The sequence below is a fragment of the Xenopus laevis genome, chromosome 3L (assembly GCF_017654675.1).
Source record: "Xenopus laevis strain J_2021 chromosome 3L, Xenopus_laevis_v10.1, whole genome shotgun sequence".
Classification (NCBI taxonomy): Eukaryota; Metazoa; Chordata; class Amphibia; order Anura; family Pipidae; genus Xenopus; species Xenopus laevis.
The window spans coordinates 98,972,807-98,989,843 of NC_054375.1; the positions used below are offsets into that span (position 1 = coordinate 98,972,807).

General features: G+C 37.7%; 1 protein-coding gene across 4 annotated transcripts in view; it reads left to right on the forward strand.

Moving 5' to 3' along the window:
* sin3a.L (SIN3 transcription regulator family member A L homeolog) overlaps positions 1 to 17,037 on the forward strand; it is a 61,976-nt gene that overhangs the window by 35,295 nt on the left and 9,644 nt on the right. For all 4 annotated transcript variants that reach the window (XM_018252926.2, XM_018252927.2, XM_018252925.2 and 1 more), the window contains exons 13-18: positions 967 to 1,205; positions 2,878 to 3,061; positions 9,192 to 9,768; positions 10,729 to 10,898; positions 14,159 to 14,332; positions 14,797 to 14,889. In XM_018252926.2, coding sequence (XP_018108415.1) covers positions 967 to 1,205; positions 2,878 to 3,061; positions 9,192 to 9,768; positions 10,729 to 10,898; positions 14,159 to 14,332; positions 14,797 to 14,889 — 1,437 coding nt within the window. The remainder of the gene's footprint in view (positions 1 to 966; positions 1,206 to 2,877; positions 3,062 to 9,191; positions 9,769 to 10,728; positions 10,899 to 14,158; positions 14,333 to 14,796; positions 14,890 to 17,037) is intronic.

The window sequence follows — 17,037 nt, forward strand, 5'->3', positions numbered from 1 at the left end:
TGGCCCCTTAGTGTGGCTTGGTCATAACCCGGAGTCTTGATCAGTTGCTCCAGGCACTAAAAGATGTGTCTTCTCCTTCTGAGGACACTAAACGAAACTGAAGGTGTTAGGAGGAGGCAGGGGATGAAGCCCAGAGCAGGAGGAAGAGTCACGTTTAACAAGTTAATGTCCATTCTCCAACTGCAGGATCTTCATCCCCACTGTGCCTGTGCCCCCCAATTAGGCAAGAGAAATTACATTTTCAAGTACAAAAGGCCTTATTTTGAAAGTCTGACAGGAGTTTGACATCACCTTTCACAGTTTAAATGCAGTTTGGCTTGCTTTTATTAGGAACAACATCCACTTCTTAGCATAATAGCTTCACATAAGATTAACAGTCCCAGTTCAACACCCACATTGGTGAACACATTAATAACTTTTTGGGAGGGGTTTCTCTCTTCCTCTCTCCAGTACTTTGATGCTCTCTACAAACACTTCAGGTCAGCGGTGGATCACTCTCAATCTCCTTCCCAGCTACACACACAATCGCACCTCCTTCCTGCATTTGGAGGTGTCCACAGCCCCTCACCCTCCCCCAGCTCCAGGAGGTCTCCAGAATAGTAAGATTGGAAGAAATGAGCAAACATACCATAGTTAGAAACCACAAGCCAAAGATTTTTGGGGTTTTGTATTTTTTTTTTTAGCCTTCCCTTTTAATATACAAAATGGTTTTGTAGCCTTTATTTATGCTAGAAAGTTTGTTCTGTCTATGATGTGTTTTATATGTGTCTGGAATTCTTTATTAGTTCAATGCAGAAATCTTCGGGTTTAAAAATGTGAACACTACACAGGAATGTATTTAAATTCCCAGCAAATAAAAATTAATTATATGCAACACTGAACAATATTAACTAAAATGCATTCAAGTGAGTGATTTCTACATGTCATAGCTTCCAGCAAAATTTAATTCTCTGTTACACTTTTCAGTTGGACGTGGTATTGGAAACAAACCTGGCTACCATTCGTGTTTTGGAAACTATTCAGAAGAAACTTTCACGGCTTTCTGCAGAGGACCAGGCCAAATTCAGACTGGACAATGCACTTGGAGGAACATCTGAGGTCATCCACCGCAAGGCTTTACAGAGGATATATGCGGACAAAGCTGCTGATATTATAGATGGTCTAAAGAAAAACCCTGCTGTTGCTGTACCTATTGTCCTAAAGAGGTGATTGCCCTACAAATATAATAACTTTAACTGGTATTGCAAACCTAAATTAATTTTGATCCAATAAAGGTCTCCTGTACTAATTAGCAGGAATAAGACAGCATAGTGTTGCAAGTTAATTTCTTCACCACTGTTAGCTTATTTACTTATTATCTTAGTTAATTGTTACTTTGTATAAACATATATTGTAAGCATGGCTTCTTTTGGTGACTGGGGTAGGGGCAAGCCTGGACTGCCATGAAATGTTAGGGCTTGGATCAACCACGATGGAGGATTTAGATGGATTGGTGGTAGGTCCAGGGTGATGCCCTCCTCATTATTTATTAGCGCTAAAAGTATAGATAATTTTATAAAAGCAAGACACATAACATTGACTTAGTCTAAACATGTAGTCACTTTACCACAAACCTTCCTGAACTCCAATCCAGCCAGGTGGGTCCTAGATTGCTGAGCTGACCTGCCACGGTGCTTGTTGCTGTAGATAGGGTGTCCAGAAGACCAATTAAGATAAGATTAAGGGGTGATTTCCCCCCCTACAATTGTGATCTATTACCATTACCAGTTAAGCCAAAAAGTGAAAATATATTTTTTACATGTAAAACTTTGTACCCGTTTGAAAATTGGAAAATACATTTCTTTTAAGTAAATGTCATATTTTATATGAAGGTTTTCATTCTATAGTTCTGTATGGCCATGAATGGCACTTGATTTCTGTTTATCTTTTTTTTGTGTATGAACTAAAACCACTGTATTCTACACTGCTTATCCATTATAAACTCTGTTTTCCCTAATCTATTTGAACGGTAGCCCGTGGCTACACGGTAGTTTATTTATTTTAGTATGCACAATAGTAGTTTTGAAGAGAAAACACACATTCACCAGTGCATTATTTTTAAATTGATGTTAAACCCATTTGTGTTACTGCTCCTTTAAAGGAACAATAACACCAAAAACTGAAAGTGTTTTAAAGTAATGAAAATATCATGTAGTGTTGCCCTGCACTGTTAAAACTGATCTTTTTGCTTCAGAAACACTACTATAGTTCATATAAACAAGTTGCTGAGTAGCAATGGCGGAAATTGAAAAACGGCTATATGGCACAGGATAACTAATGGATAACAGATAACACCATTATGTTCTACAGAGCTTATCTGCTATTTGCTGTGTAACTTGAGCCTTTTCTCCTTTGAATGGCTGCCCCCATGGCTACACAGCAGCTTGTTTATATAAACAATAGTAGTGTTTCTGAAGCTAACAGGAGTTTTACTAGTGCAGGGCAACAGTGCATTATATTTTTATTATTTTAAAACAATTAAATTTTTTGATGTTACTGGTCCTTTAACTATATGCCAAACCAAATTTTGGAGTACAAAATGGGACTTACTTTAAAGCTCTGGTCTAGCCCATGACATTTCACCAAGGACATAGACATGGTTTGGCACTTCTTACTTTATGGAGATGATCAGTTTGTGTAGTGTGTAGTTTAATATCACGTTTGTTTTTTTTTGTCACACTTGAAACACTGCAAAATGTAAAGAAAGCTATTATAGGACTCCCGTTTTTTCCTACCATTGTACAGAAATATATTTAATTTCTGAGTTTAATAATTTAGGGAATTTCCCCATGAAACCATGGCTGCATATTTTCATTCATTATCTACCCTGTTTTTAAGATTGAAAATTAAGGAGGAAGAGTGGCGGGAAGCACAGCGTGGGTTTAATAAGATCTGGCGGGAACAGAATGAAAAGTACTATCTTAAATCTCTGGACCATCAGGGTATCAACTACAAACAGATTGATACAAAGGTGTTGCGTTCCAAGAGTCTCCTTAATGAGATTGAGAGCATCTATGATGAGGTAAGGAGTATAGTTTGTGGTAAAATTCATGCCGTGTATGTGTTTGGTTGGAGGGTTCTAGTAAAGCTGGTTGTACACATATATGGGTAGATCCGCTGCTGACGTGATCTGGAGAGGAAGAATAGGCTGCTTAAATCTGTCCACGAATGGTCAGTGTTAATCATAGAAGCATGAAATGTCAAAGAAACATCTTTTTTGTACTGAGTATTCAGGCTATGGTTGTAACGGAAAAAGACTTCTATCACACTTGTGTTTTGGTATAGTAAGACAACACAAGCCATCTCTATATAAATTTGGGAGAGCTATGATAAACTAAATTTCCTGCATTGGCAGTGCTTGGTCGTATATTGGAGGAAAGCCATGATAAAACCTTGTAAAATGGCATATGTTCCTCTTTGCAAAAGTGTAATTTTTAGAATGTTCTGTTAAAAAAAAAAAAAAAAAAAAAAAAAAAGCTACTGTGTCAAGTATATTTTTCAGTGCTCCTTAAAGGAATTGTTGACTGTAAAAATAACTTGGTAAATAGGCTGTGCAAAATAAAAAATGTTTCTAATATAGTTAGTTAGCCAAAAATGTAATGTATGAAGGCTTGAGTGATTTGATGTATAACATGTCAGTCAGAACGCTACTTCCTGCTTTTCAGCTCTCTTGGTTTACACTGGTTACCCTGGTTACCAGGCAGTAACCAATCAGAGACTTGAGGGGGGCCACATGGGTCATATCTGTTGCTTTTGAATCTGAGCTGAATACTGAGGATCAATTGCAAACTCACTGAACAGAAATGTACCATGTGGGCCCCCTTCAAGTCACTGACTAACTCAGAGTTATAGAGCTGAAAAGCAGGAAGTAGTGTTCTGGCTATTATGTTACACATCCAGTCACTCCAGCCTTTATACATTACACTTTTGGCTAACTAACTATATTAGAAACATTTTTTATTTTGCACAGCCTATCTATTTATACACAGTTTTTATTTTCACACTGAACTATTCCATTAATCTAGTACTGTACTAAAAAAAATAAAAAAAGTTTATGGGATGGGATCCAGAAAATCGTTATCCAGAAAGCTCCAAAACGCTGTCTCCCATAAACTCCCATTTTATCCAAATAATTAGTTTTTAAAAATTATTTCCTTTTTCTGTGTAATAAACCAGTTCCTTGTTGGATCCATTATCCGGAAAACTCTGGTACCAAGCATTCCGGATAACAGGTCCCATACCTGTATTTGAATATTTTACATACATTTACAAATACAGAGGGGACTGCCTCAAAATTCGGGACTCCATCTGTTGTTACAACATTTTCTCTTGTAAATGCAGCTGGCAAATCCACTCTATAATAACACAAATTCCCTTTTAAGAAACTGGTTAACTGTTAAACACGTCATGGGCAGTGTTCCTTTTTTTCCCTCTTAGCAGCAGAAAAGCCATGTGTGACATAAGCATTAAAAGTAAAAAAAATCCTGTCTCTGAGCTGCTGTGACTCATAAAGAAGGGGCTTATGATCTCTAACTAATTTGCAGGAGACAAGGTGCCAGTACACAATCACTGTTCTTAAAGGGAATGTCTTTGCCTAATAAAAGAAACTAATTCTAAGCAACTTTGCAAAATACATTAATTGCAAATGTTCAATGTTTTTTCAATTATTTGTATACAATATGTATTGTTATTGAAACCAGTGTTTGTACCTGTCTATTCTATGCTCTGGTGACTCAGACTGTTGATACAGTGTAAGCCAAGGCAGCTGATTAACTGACCTGTCTTTACTGGGGAACCTAAGACTTTTGCAACATTGTTTAAAAAGTAACAACCAGCAGTTGAGCAATTGCTGCTTTTGATGACAATTGTTTTTACAAATAACTTTAAAAGCACTGAAAATTTTAAGAAATATATATAATAAGGTTGCTTATAATTGTTTTTTTTTATTAGGCAAATTTTTATTTTACAGTTGGCTTGCCCTTTAAAGAGAAATTATATTCCTGAAATCACATCTACCAACCACATTATCTTTTTCTGGGAGAGAGATGTGGGCTATTCATAGGAGGAAAATTGGTTTGACAACAGATCAGAGACACTTTATACTTCTCAGTTGGCACATGGTAAATTCAGTCTATGTTTTCTGGGCTGTGGAGAGAAGGGCACAGTCCTACATATATGTGACACTGCACTAGAATAATTGGTTTGTGCCCTGATCCAGACTGTGACCACTGTTTGTTTAAAGAGTGGCATTGAGTATTGCTGCATAAGAGAACAGCAAGCATTTTACTAGAGTCCTCATTACCTATCTATCCACTGTAGTTAAAAATAACCGTAGCACATCTTGGGAGCCTCATTTACTGCCTATACCAAATATCAAGAACATTGGTTAATGAAGAATTGACCAGTATTATACAGGCAACATTTCAGAGAACACGGTAGCCATAGATCAGTATCTTGCGCCACAGGATGGTGCCCATGCCCTTCTCTGCATTTAAAGGGATCCTGTCATCGGAAAACATGTTTTTTTTTTTTCAAAACGCATCAGTTAATAGTGCTGCTCCAGCAGAATTCTGCACTGAAATCCATTTCTCAAAAGAGCAAACAGATTTTTTTTTATATTCAATTTTGAAATCTGACATGGGGCTAGACATTTTGTCAATTTCCCAGCTGCCCCATGTCATGTGACTTGTGCCTGCACTTTAGGAGAGAAATGCTTTCTGGCAGGCTGCTGTTTTTCCTTCTCAATGTAACTGAATGTGTCTCAGTGAGACATGGGTTTTTACTATTGAGTGTTGTTCTTAGTTCTACCAGGCAGCTGTTATCTTGTGTTAGGGAGCTGTTATCTGGTTACCTTCCCATTGTTCTGTTGTTTGGCTGCTGGGGGGGGGGAAGGGAGAGGGTGATATCACTCCAACTTGCAGTAAAGAGTGATTGAAGTTTATCAGAGTACAAGTCACATGACTTGGGGCAGCTGGGAAATTGACAATATGTCTAGCCCCATGTCAGATTTCAAAATTGAATATAAAAAAATCTGTTTGCTCTTTTAAGAAATTGATTTCAGTGCAGAATTCTGCTGGAGCAGCACTATTAACTGATTAATTTTGAAAAAAATGTTTTTTCCCATGACAGTATCCCTTTAAGTTTTATTACTACTTAAATAATAACATGCTTCAAGGAATAATGTTCTTGTACTCTCCAAAAGCTTGATGTTGTTCCACCCTTTCCCTGACTCCTGCTAAAAGGAACAGTTTAGTGTAAGAATAAAAACTATTATAGAGAGAGGCTGTGCAAAATAAAAATTTCAGTATAGTTAGTTAGCCAAACATGAAATCTATAAAGGCTTGACTGACTAGATGTTTAACCTAATAACCAGAACACAACTTCCTGCTTTTTAGCTTTCTAACTTAGTCAGCGACTTTAGAGGAGAATACAATCTTAAAGTAAAAAAAAAAAATCCTACCCCCTACCCTACGTAGACCCCACCCTCCTCCCCTTCGCGGCAGCCATCTTCCGGCTCGTCCGGTAATCTTCGGAATGAGAGCGTCGCTTCAGCAATTTCCGGGGACCTTTGGTGCAGTTGTTGCAAACAGAAAATTGCTCCAACCGCGCATGCGCCGATACGGCACTTCCCGAAGATTAACGTAGAGAAGAAAATGGCTGCCGTGAACTCCGCTGGACAGAATCTGCACCGAGGAGTGAGTAAAGAGTAAGGGCCATTTGCCCCTCAAAACACCGATTGGTTACTGCCTGGTAACCAATCCATGGAAATCAAGAGAGCTACAAAGCAGGAAGTAGTGTTTTGGCTATTATGTTACACATCCAGTCAATCCAGTCTTTATAGATTACATTTTTGGCTAACTATATTGAAAACATTTTTTATTGTGCTCTACCTATCTTAAAGTGGACCCGTCACCAAAAAAAATATTCAAAATCTTATTTTATCACATTAGTCAAGCAAAATGAACTTTAATTACACTACATAAGTTATTTGAATCTTGTTTCCTTCAGTCTGGGAATTCATAATTATAACAAGCAGGCAGGAGCCATTTTGTGGACACTGTTATTAAGGCAAGTCTTGTATCATCTCAGAATCTTGTTTGTGCACCAGAATGGGGGACCTGATGTCCATCTCCTTGCACTGGTTACACAATTAAATGGTGAAGAGAACGGGGGAATGTGGGGAGAGCAGTGACATCTAGGAAGTGCTGAATGGAAAGTGAAAGTAATTGTCTGCCCCACCTCTATGCCTAGGCATAGAGGAGGGGCAGACAATATTTGATTGACAGCTGAGATTTCTAAATGAGTTTACAACAGCTATGAATGCTTTAATATATAATAGAAATTGGATTTCATGTTTAATTTGAAAAGGACTTTTATTATACAGATTTTTGTGTCTGGGTGACGGGTCCACTTTAAAGTGGACCTGCCACCTACACATAAAAAGCTGTATAACAAAAGTAATTTGCAAATTAAACATGGAACCCCACATTTTTTTTCATTAAAGCATTCATTTTCTGTTTATAAAGTAGTTTAAATTTCTGAGCTGTCAATCAAATATTACCTGCCCTGCCTCTATGCCTGAGGCATAGAGGTGGGGCAGTCAATAACTTTCACTTTCCATTCAGCACTTCCTAGATGTCACTGCTCTCCCCACATTCCCCTCCCTCCTCACACTCTATAATTTTGTAGGGCAATGTGTATGGGCATTAGGTCCCCCATTCGGGCACATTCACAAGCTTTTGGCCTGATAAACAACTTGTCTTAATAATAGTGTCCACAAAATGGCTCCTGCCTGTGTGCTGTGATTGTGTAATACCAAGACTGAAGGAAACAAAATTTAAATAATAAATGTAGTGTAGGTAAGTTTTATTTTGCTCAACTAACATGATAAAAAAATTTGGAATTATTTCTTAGAGTGACAGGCCAAATTTAAACGGGTTTTTATGTTTATACTGAATGATCCTTTTGATATAAGTCATTACTGGGACTTTGATGTACAACCGACCTATAGGAAAATAGGCTTTTAATTTTTGAAGTTAAGTATTTAGTACATTTTCTTTGATGTTAAAGGTATAGTATTATGGGAATACTTGTTTTTTCAAAACACATCAGTTACTAGTGCTACTCCTGCAGAATTCTGTACTGAAATCTATTTTTAAGAAGAGCAAATCGTTTCCTTTTATATTGTCAGACATATTGTCCGTTTCCCAGGAGCCCCAGCCATGTGACTTGTGCTCTGATAAACTTCAGTCACTCTTTACTGCTGTACTGCAAATTGGAGTGATTCAGTTACATTAGATAGGAGAAACAGCCTGTCAGAAAGAGATGGCTGCCTACACATCAATATTACAACTAAAAAAAAACACTTGTTGGTTCAGGAATGAAGTTTTATATGGTTGTGAATTATTTGCAGTCTAAACCATGTAATATAGAAATAATAAAATAACATCATAAAAATCATGACAGAATCCATTTAAACAAAGGCACAAAACTATGTTTTGCCTTGTGCAAGAAAATATTTGAGACGTGAGATGGAACTCAACAATGAAGAAGCATGTACTTGCAGGTCCAGGCAACGTTTGTTTGATTAAATAGCCAATAGAATTTATTTTTAATAAACTGTAAAGGAACATATGAAAAATGAGAACTGGTATGCTTGGTTGGAATTCGGTAATTCATAATTCTCTATTTGCCTTATCTAAGTACTTGTGTACAATATGCCTGTGTTTACCTATAACTCAACACATAGTCAAATGTGTATTACTCATTTTTGATTTGCTTTTATTATACAAGGCAAATGCATTCTGTTCATTCTATGTTTAACAGCTTGTTACTTTAAACTTTAATAATAAGTCCTCCTCAAACGGGGGAAAGAAAACAGGAAGGGGGTTAACATGTAACATGTAAAACGTAATATGTACGTAGGTAATACAATAAAACCGCTAACAAAATAAGCAGTTTGCAGTAAGCTGTATGATACAATACACCATTCTGTTACTACATTTATTTTATAGACGTTTAGTTTTTTTTGCATTAACAGCTGTTTAGTTTCACCTTTTTTTTTATTTTGAAGTCCGCTTTCTTAACCAATTTGTAATCATATTCTGTTGCGCAAATTAACAGTAAGCCCATCTTTATAATGTGTTTTGCAGCACCAGGAACAAGCTTCAGAAGACAATTCTGGGATCTCTTCTGGCCCACACCTCACACTCACATATGATGACAAACAGATACTGGAAGATGCAGCCTCACTTATAATCCACCATGTAAAACGACAGACTGGCATACAAAAGGAGGACAAATACAAGATAAAACAGATTGTTTATCACTTCATCCCAGATTTACTTTTTTCGCAGCGGGGGGATCTCTCTGATGTAGAGGAAGAAGAAGAGGAAGAAACAGCTGAGACTGAAGATGGGGTTACAAAAAAACACAATGGGGTTGGTGGCGGTAGTAGTCCTCCAAAGGCTAAGCTGATGTTTGGAAATACAGCAGCACAGAAGTGGCGTGGTATGGAGGATTCATATAACCTTTTTTATGTGAACAATAACTGGTACATATTCCTTCGCCTACATCAGATATTGTGCTCCAGACTTCTTCGCATTTACAATCAGGCAGAGAAACAAGTGGAAGAAGAAATGAGGGAAAGGGAATGGGAAAGAGAGGTACTAGGACTAAAGAGGGACAAAAATGACAGTCCGGCTGTCCAACTTCGACTAAAAGAACCAAGTAAGTGAAAAAACAGGTTAATCTGAAGTAGAATACTTTTATGTAAATAAGAAACCTGCAATTTTTCCTGTTAGCTACTGGAACTCTGTTTAGCTATGCCAAGTATTTACCAGTATTGGCCTCCTGACTACTTTCATTTTTACTTATACATTTTTTCTGTGTTGGTATATTCTTTAAAGGAACAGCTCAGTGTAAAAATAAAACTGTGTAAATAGGCTATGCAAAATTAAAAAATGTTTCTAATATAATTGGTTAGCCAAAAATGTAATCTATAAAGGCTGGAGTGACTGGATGTCTCGCATAACAGAGCAAAGCACAGCTTCCTGCTTTGCAGCTCTCTAACTGAATTAGTCAGCGACCTTATGGGGGGGGGGCACATGGGGCATAACTGTTCAGTGAATTTGCCATTGGTCCCTAGCATGTAGGTCAGATTTAAAAGCAAACAGTTTTGACCCATTTGCCCCCCCCCCCCCGGGTACTCCTTTTAAACAGTGGAAACCGAGAGGAAGTAGTGTTCTGGCTATTATGTTAGACCTCCAGTCACTCCAGCCTTTTACCAGTATTTATTTTAATACTAAACAATTCCTTTAAATTGTGATCAGAAATATTTACTTACTTAAGGATGCGTATCCATAAAGGAAACTCCACATCCATATGCATCCACAAAGTTTCTTCCATTTGAGCTATTTACAAACCTGTCCTCCATGTTGGTCGATGTCACACAGGCTTTTGTTTAGAGGCAGTGCTAGTCACAGTGCCCCGTGCAAATATCAGAAGTAGACAATTGTGGGATTTGAACTGGCACAGGCCTCCATATGGCTGCAACCACAAAGTGGTCTCCAGTGGGGAGAAGAATTGGTGCCTTTTAGAAATAGAATCTGTGTGAGAGTAAAAAAACCCTGTTTAGAAAATGTATATTGGGTTTTGTGTTTAAGCATACTTTCTCTATTCTCCTGTCAGTGGACATAGAGGCTGAGGATTATTATCCAGCATTCCTAGACATGGTTCGGAACTTGCTTGATGGGAACATGGACTCCAATCAATATGAGGATTCTTTGCGAGAGATGTTTACCATCCATGCCTTTATTGCCTTTACTATGGACAAGCTGATTCAGAGCATTGTTAGACAGGTACGTTTGAAATATCCTGACTGCTTTATCACTGAACAATTGCATGATCTTCTTATATTTTAGCAACTCTCTTTGAAGCACATAGATATCCACTGTAGTGGTCTTATGCCCCAGACAGGAAAATCATCGTTAGTTTGGCTGCATATATAAAAATACAGTCCTACAATTTGGTGGCGATGAAGCCTGCGCTAGGGTTATACTATGTGTTTGCTGACTCGTATGGCTTTGCCCAGCTGTAGCTCTAGCCATTATTACCCCTTTGCCCTGATGATTTCAACATTGCAGGTCTAGATTATTTTCCCAGATCCAGCATGAAGAATGAGGGTTTTTTTTTTCGGACTTCATATTTACTGCCCACTTATGGAACCAGAGAAGGAAAAACCATGTATATCTTGTATAATAAATGTAATACTTGTTTGTATATGCACTCACCTTGTATACCTTGCAAACTTTTTTCAGTTAATTTTTCAGTTACTTCACCAAATAGACTTTTTTCAGTTACTTTCTATTTTCTGTTTGTACCCATTTTTCTAATATTGAAGTTTAACGTTTTATTTTTCATCATCTTATGTCTTTCTGAATCAGCTCTGGAAGGGGAGTCACCAACTCAAAAAACTGTTCTAAATTGATACATAATTTAATACATTTTTTATTTTTGTCCCTGCTTAACAATATCCCATAATTTCATTAAAGGCAGCTGTCATTGATACAATTGTTATTCTAGAGATGGTGCTGACAAATGTATTAAAATAATGTAGCAAATTGTAACAGTCTGCAACTGGATCACTGAGCTGCCAGATTGAAACATTAAAATGTCATCTGCAATTTTGAAAAAGCAATAAAAGATAAAAGCTCGAAAGCAACTGAAAAGGTCTTTATAGCCTGAAAGTTGCCTGAAAACAACTGAACTAAACAAGTTTTGGAAATTGAACAGCCCCTTTTAAGCAGCTTTTTTTAAGATGAGTTTTAGTACATAGTATTGCACTGTTCTGGACATTGTAGCTGACTGACAAACATGCAAAACACTAAGGACAAGGCAAGACGTGGTGTTTTTAAGTTGCGTTTTTATAAAAGCTCAGTCACATGTAAATACGCCCCTGAAACCACAGGCGACAGTCAACATTCGTTTTTCAGCACGTAGGTTTCTTTTCTCAACATGCACTTCTCGTTGTTCTCGTTACCCATAATTCTGCTGGCTAGAAATAGAAAAGCTATTTACATGCAAAATGGAGAAGGAATAATAGCCAATACGCAACGGAATTGTGTCACCGGCCTAATACACCTAAAAACGTATATGCATCATTTGGCTTGCGAGAATTTGAATGGCATATTTAAAATATTCTGCATATTTAGGTAAAGTGTGGTTTCAAACGTGCAGATCCCATAGAGTCTATTAATTTGGTAGTTTCTTGACGTATTGGCGTTTCTGCTGAAAAACGCCAATACTGGCGTCCTATGGTGGATTTTGGCTTGCAGACGTGGCGTTTTTACGCTGCATTTTTAAAAAAGCTCCGTCTGGCGTAAATATTCATAAACTGCACTACCACTGAGACTAATGGAAAACACACCATGGCAATTCTCACGATTGACAATCATTCCCGCTCCATTTTTGCATGTAAATAGTTTTTCTATTTCTAAATAGCTTTTATATTCTCTATTTCCAGCCAGTGGAATTATGGGGAAAGAGAACAATGAGAAGTGCATTTTGGGAAAAGAAACCTATGTGCTGAAAAACGCATGTTAACGGTCGTGTGTGATTTCACTGGCCTATTTACGTCTGACGGAGCTTTTTTTTAAAAATGCCACGTCTGGCCTTGCCCTAAGGGTAAGGTCACACTGAGTGTTTCGGGAAGATTTAGTCGCCTGGCGACTAAACACCTCGTCATTGCGGCAACCAATCTCCCTGAACGCCTTCCCTCACTCTGCGCTAGCTAAAATGGAAAAATCGGCGGCGCTGATTACACGCGGAAACTTCGGGCGATTTCGGAAAACGAATCGCTGCGTGTGATTAACGCCGGCGATTTTTCATTTTAGCTAGCGCAGAGTAAGGGAAGGCATTCGGGGAGATTGGTCGCTGCAAAGACGGAGCGATTATTCGCCAGGCGACTAAATCTCCCCGAAACGCTCAGTGTGACCTTACCCTAAGGCTATGAACACACAGACTGTTTTCAGCCTGAGTAATGTAGGCTGAGAGAAGCAGATCTGCTTAGTGCCCCTGCTCCATTGATTTGAATCAGATCAGCCTGTGTTCGGTCACACACAGGATGAGCTCGGCTCAATTAAACAGGCTGAAAACAGCCGCTGACAACAGCCGGTGTGTCCATAGCCTAAGGGGCCTATTTATCATGCTGTTTAAAATGTGGAGTGAAGCATTACTTGTGATGTTGCCCAGAGCAACCAATCAGCAATTAGCTTTTAACAAAAGCAAAGATCTGATTGATTGCTAGGAGCAACATCACTGGTAATGTTTCAATACACTTTCTACACAGCATGATAAATGTACCCCTTTGTGTTACTGCAGTCATCCAGTGCTGAAATGTGCATACCTACCTGTTATATTACTGGCAATGATATTTGTTGGTGTACAAAGTTTCAGTATGGCTCAGTAGCTGCTCAGTGCATTCATAAACATATAGAGAAAATAGAGCCGGTAGAAGGAAGTGCTGCTGCAGAGCTATACAATGGGAGGATTGACTCCAGTAGCACAACAGTACAAAAAGTACTATTCAACCTTGCCATACTACTGCACTCTCTATTCTGGAAGTTTTCGTGAAACATCCTGAAGATACGTTTAATTAATTCTCTGACTTTTGAATTGTTCTATTGTAAATGTTCTCAGACGTCAAAGTATCAATACCTATCTTGCCAGGGTTTAATACGCTTAACAACAGAAGCAAGACTGCTGTTTTGTCTAGATCAGTTGACATGGAGTATTATACTTTATCTATAAATGAGTATACTGTAGACTTCAGGTACATCACATCTCTTTCTGAGACCATGTCTCCAAACTAGGAATGCTCAGGGAGTGCAGAAGTCAAAAGGAAAGGAAAAACAAAAATGTAGTTATTAAATATTTTGTGGCTTCTGAATCTACATTTTTTTTTTTTTACACATTTCTTAGAGGTTAGCTACTGATAAAATGTATTTAACAAGTATTTTACACTGCAGAAATGTTTTCACACAAGTTCAATGCATGCCTGTGGTGAGACCATTAACCTATCAAATAATTTTTCTTTTCTTTCTTACTTTTCCACCATTAGCTCCAGCACATAGTCAGTGATGAAATCTGTGTGCAAGTGACTGATTTGTATCTTTCTGAGAGCAATAGCAATGCCACTGGAGGGCTGCTATCCACTCAGGCCTCACGTAACTTGAATGAAGCAAACTACCAGCGCAAAGCTGAGCAGCTAATGTCAGATGAGAATTGCTTCAAGGTACGGCCTGCTATAAAACTGATTGATCAGTTAGCCTTTTATTTTACAATATTTTATACTATTATTTGTTAGCAACATATTCTACTTAAATCAAGCCAACTTAATTAAAATATAATAAATGTCAAAAGCTTTTGATGGTTAGTTATATCTGTAAAGAGAATAACCCATACAGGAAAATGTAATCACCAGCCTCTGTCTGTGTTATTGCTAATCCTGTATGTACACATGGCAAATAACGTAGGCATGAAAAGGTGTCGGATGTTTGTATCTGAAGGAGGCTGATAGGGATATTATCTCTTTTATTATTCTTTTTATTTATATTATATTAGCAACGGCATAATATATTTTATTTATTACTTGAAATTGCAAAAAAATCTAGCAAATCATTGCATATTTATTTTAAGTGCAAACATACCTCCTTTGGTTCACTTTCATCTTAATTATCCATACTCTTGTTTCTGCAGCTGATGTTCTCCCAAAGTCGTGGACAGGTCCAGTTAACAATTGAACTACTGGACACTGAGGAAGAAAACTCTGATGACCCAGCGGAGACCGAGGTAAGCCCAGCTCTCGCCTGAGGGGCTCTCGGTTACCGCCACTTCAGGCAGGACTCCCGCCCTCCAAGACCTAATGGGAAAGGGGTCGGTGGGGGGTAATAAGAGAACAGTCCTAGAGAATCCGTCTACTGAGATCAAATCACAATCCACCCTGGTTGCACACAACCCGCAATGTGCTGATCTGATTTTTATTTACCTGTACAAAGTAATGTTACCTACCTGTGGTTTGTTAAAAACAGAAACCAGAAAAAGGCAAAAACTTAAAAAAAAAATCTGAAACAAAATCCAAATGTAATATAATAAATAAATAATTGTTTTAACGATCCCGGGTGACTCAGTGATTTGTTCTGTTCTCTTTCTCTCCTGCTTTCATTTCAACTCTTACCCCCCTTTCTTGATCTTTCTCTATTTTCATTTTTCTCTAGCCTCATTACTTTTATTCACATTGGACTGAACAATTTGTTAGTTCTGTGGCAGAGATGCATTCATAGTTTATATACTGGTATCTTGTTACTCTCATAATAGCTGCGATTAATGCATATCTAGTGCTAGAGACCTAAACATATTTGAAATCAAGTGTTGAGGATTAGAAAAAAAATACTGTTTAACAGTGAAAAAGTAGTATAGCCTAGCATTAATTTCTTGTTCTCGTGTGGCTCACAGCCTAGAATCTGTTGCAATCCTTCCTTATATGCACCAGCCCCCAGTCTATGTCTATGAAGGTAAATTCTGTAGCGTTCCCTATCCAGTAGTAGATTTTAATGACTTCAGTATTGTGTAGTGTAGTAAAATTGCAGCTCTATCATTGTCTTACTACATCATAGGTTTTGAGAATTCTTTACTCTCAGACCTACATGTCAAACAATACTGTACAACTTGCTTCCTAGGAAAATAGTCCTGGTTTTTAGCACATTGTCACCAGGGGCGTAAGAACACGCGCATAGGGACTCATACTAAGTAGCGAGCACATCTGTTTGAAGAAAAATAAAGAGGCGTAGAAGGGGGATTTCAACACTATAGAGAAAACAGGCCGCCACGATTGCAGGGTCTACTTCCTCTTTAGTTACGCCATTGATTGTCACCCATCTTTCATCTATTGAACAATGGGTCAGTCTATTGTGGAACCTTAGATAATCTTTATACATGATCTGCAAATAAAGGCCTAAAATAAACCAATTATTTCTAGTGTACATATAATTTATACTTAGTCTGAAGTTTTCAACATTTTGGTTCCAACAAAGTAAAGTGTCACACTTTAAAAATACTAAAGTTACATTTACATGTTTCATTTAGTTTTTGTTGCTTTACAGTTATGTTGAACCTGTTGTGGCATTCATTTTTAAAGCACCTCTTAGCAGTTCTCTGCTGTATACATATTTAAGTGGTCTGTATCTTTATAGCAGTCATAGGGCAACTAAAGCCTGAGTACATCCTCAACTAATTACCAGGTACATCAACCCTGTTATAGCCCTCGATAAACCTGTGCACATAACTTCCAGTTCCTCACCAACACATGACCTCTGTCCTGAATCCTATGAACTATACAGGAATGAACACCATGTCATCAATTATGGAGCCAGGACCTCATCTGTAATGGCCAGGTGAGCCAGCAGCTAGGGAGGTGCATGCTTGGGGCTCTTGAGTGGTATATAGTTGCGTTGGGCTGATCTGACATTGAACTAGCATTGAAGGAGCAGTTCAGTTTAAAATTAAAACTGGGTAAAATAAATGTGTGAAATAAAATGTTTTTATGATTGTTAGCCAACAATGTATATATAGACTAATCTATAAAGGCTGGAATCAATGGATGTCTAACATAATAGCCATAGCACGAATTCATCCCCCCCCATTCTGTTTCATGCTTTCATTCAGATATTTATTATGTTACAGTTAAATTAGAAATAGTTGTTTGTTATATATAGAAATATAAATTCTCTCATAGATCAATATATATATTTAAGTAATATTTTCCATGGAATAGAATGCTAACAATGCTTTTATGGATGTATATCATAATGGGACAACATCACTAAAAGTAGACCCCACATTAGTAAAGTATGGGCACTCCTGCCCTAACCTCTTAGTTGAAGGAGGGGCATGTGGGATACAACTGTTAAGTTGGTTTGTTTTTTGATCCTTAGCATGCAG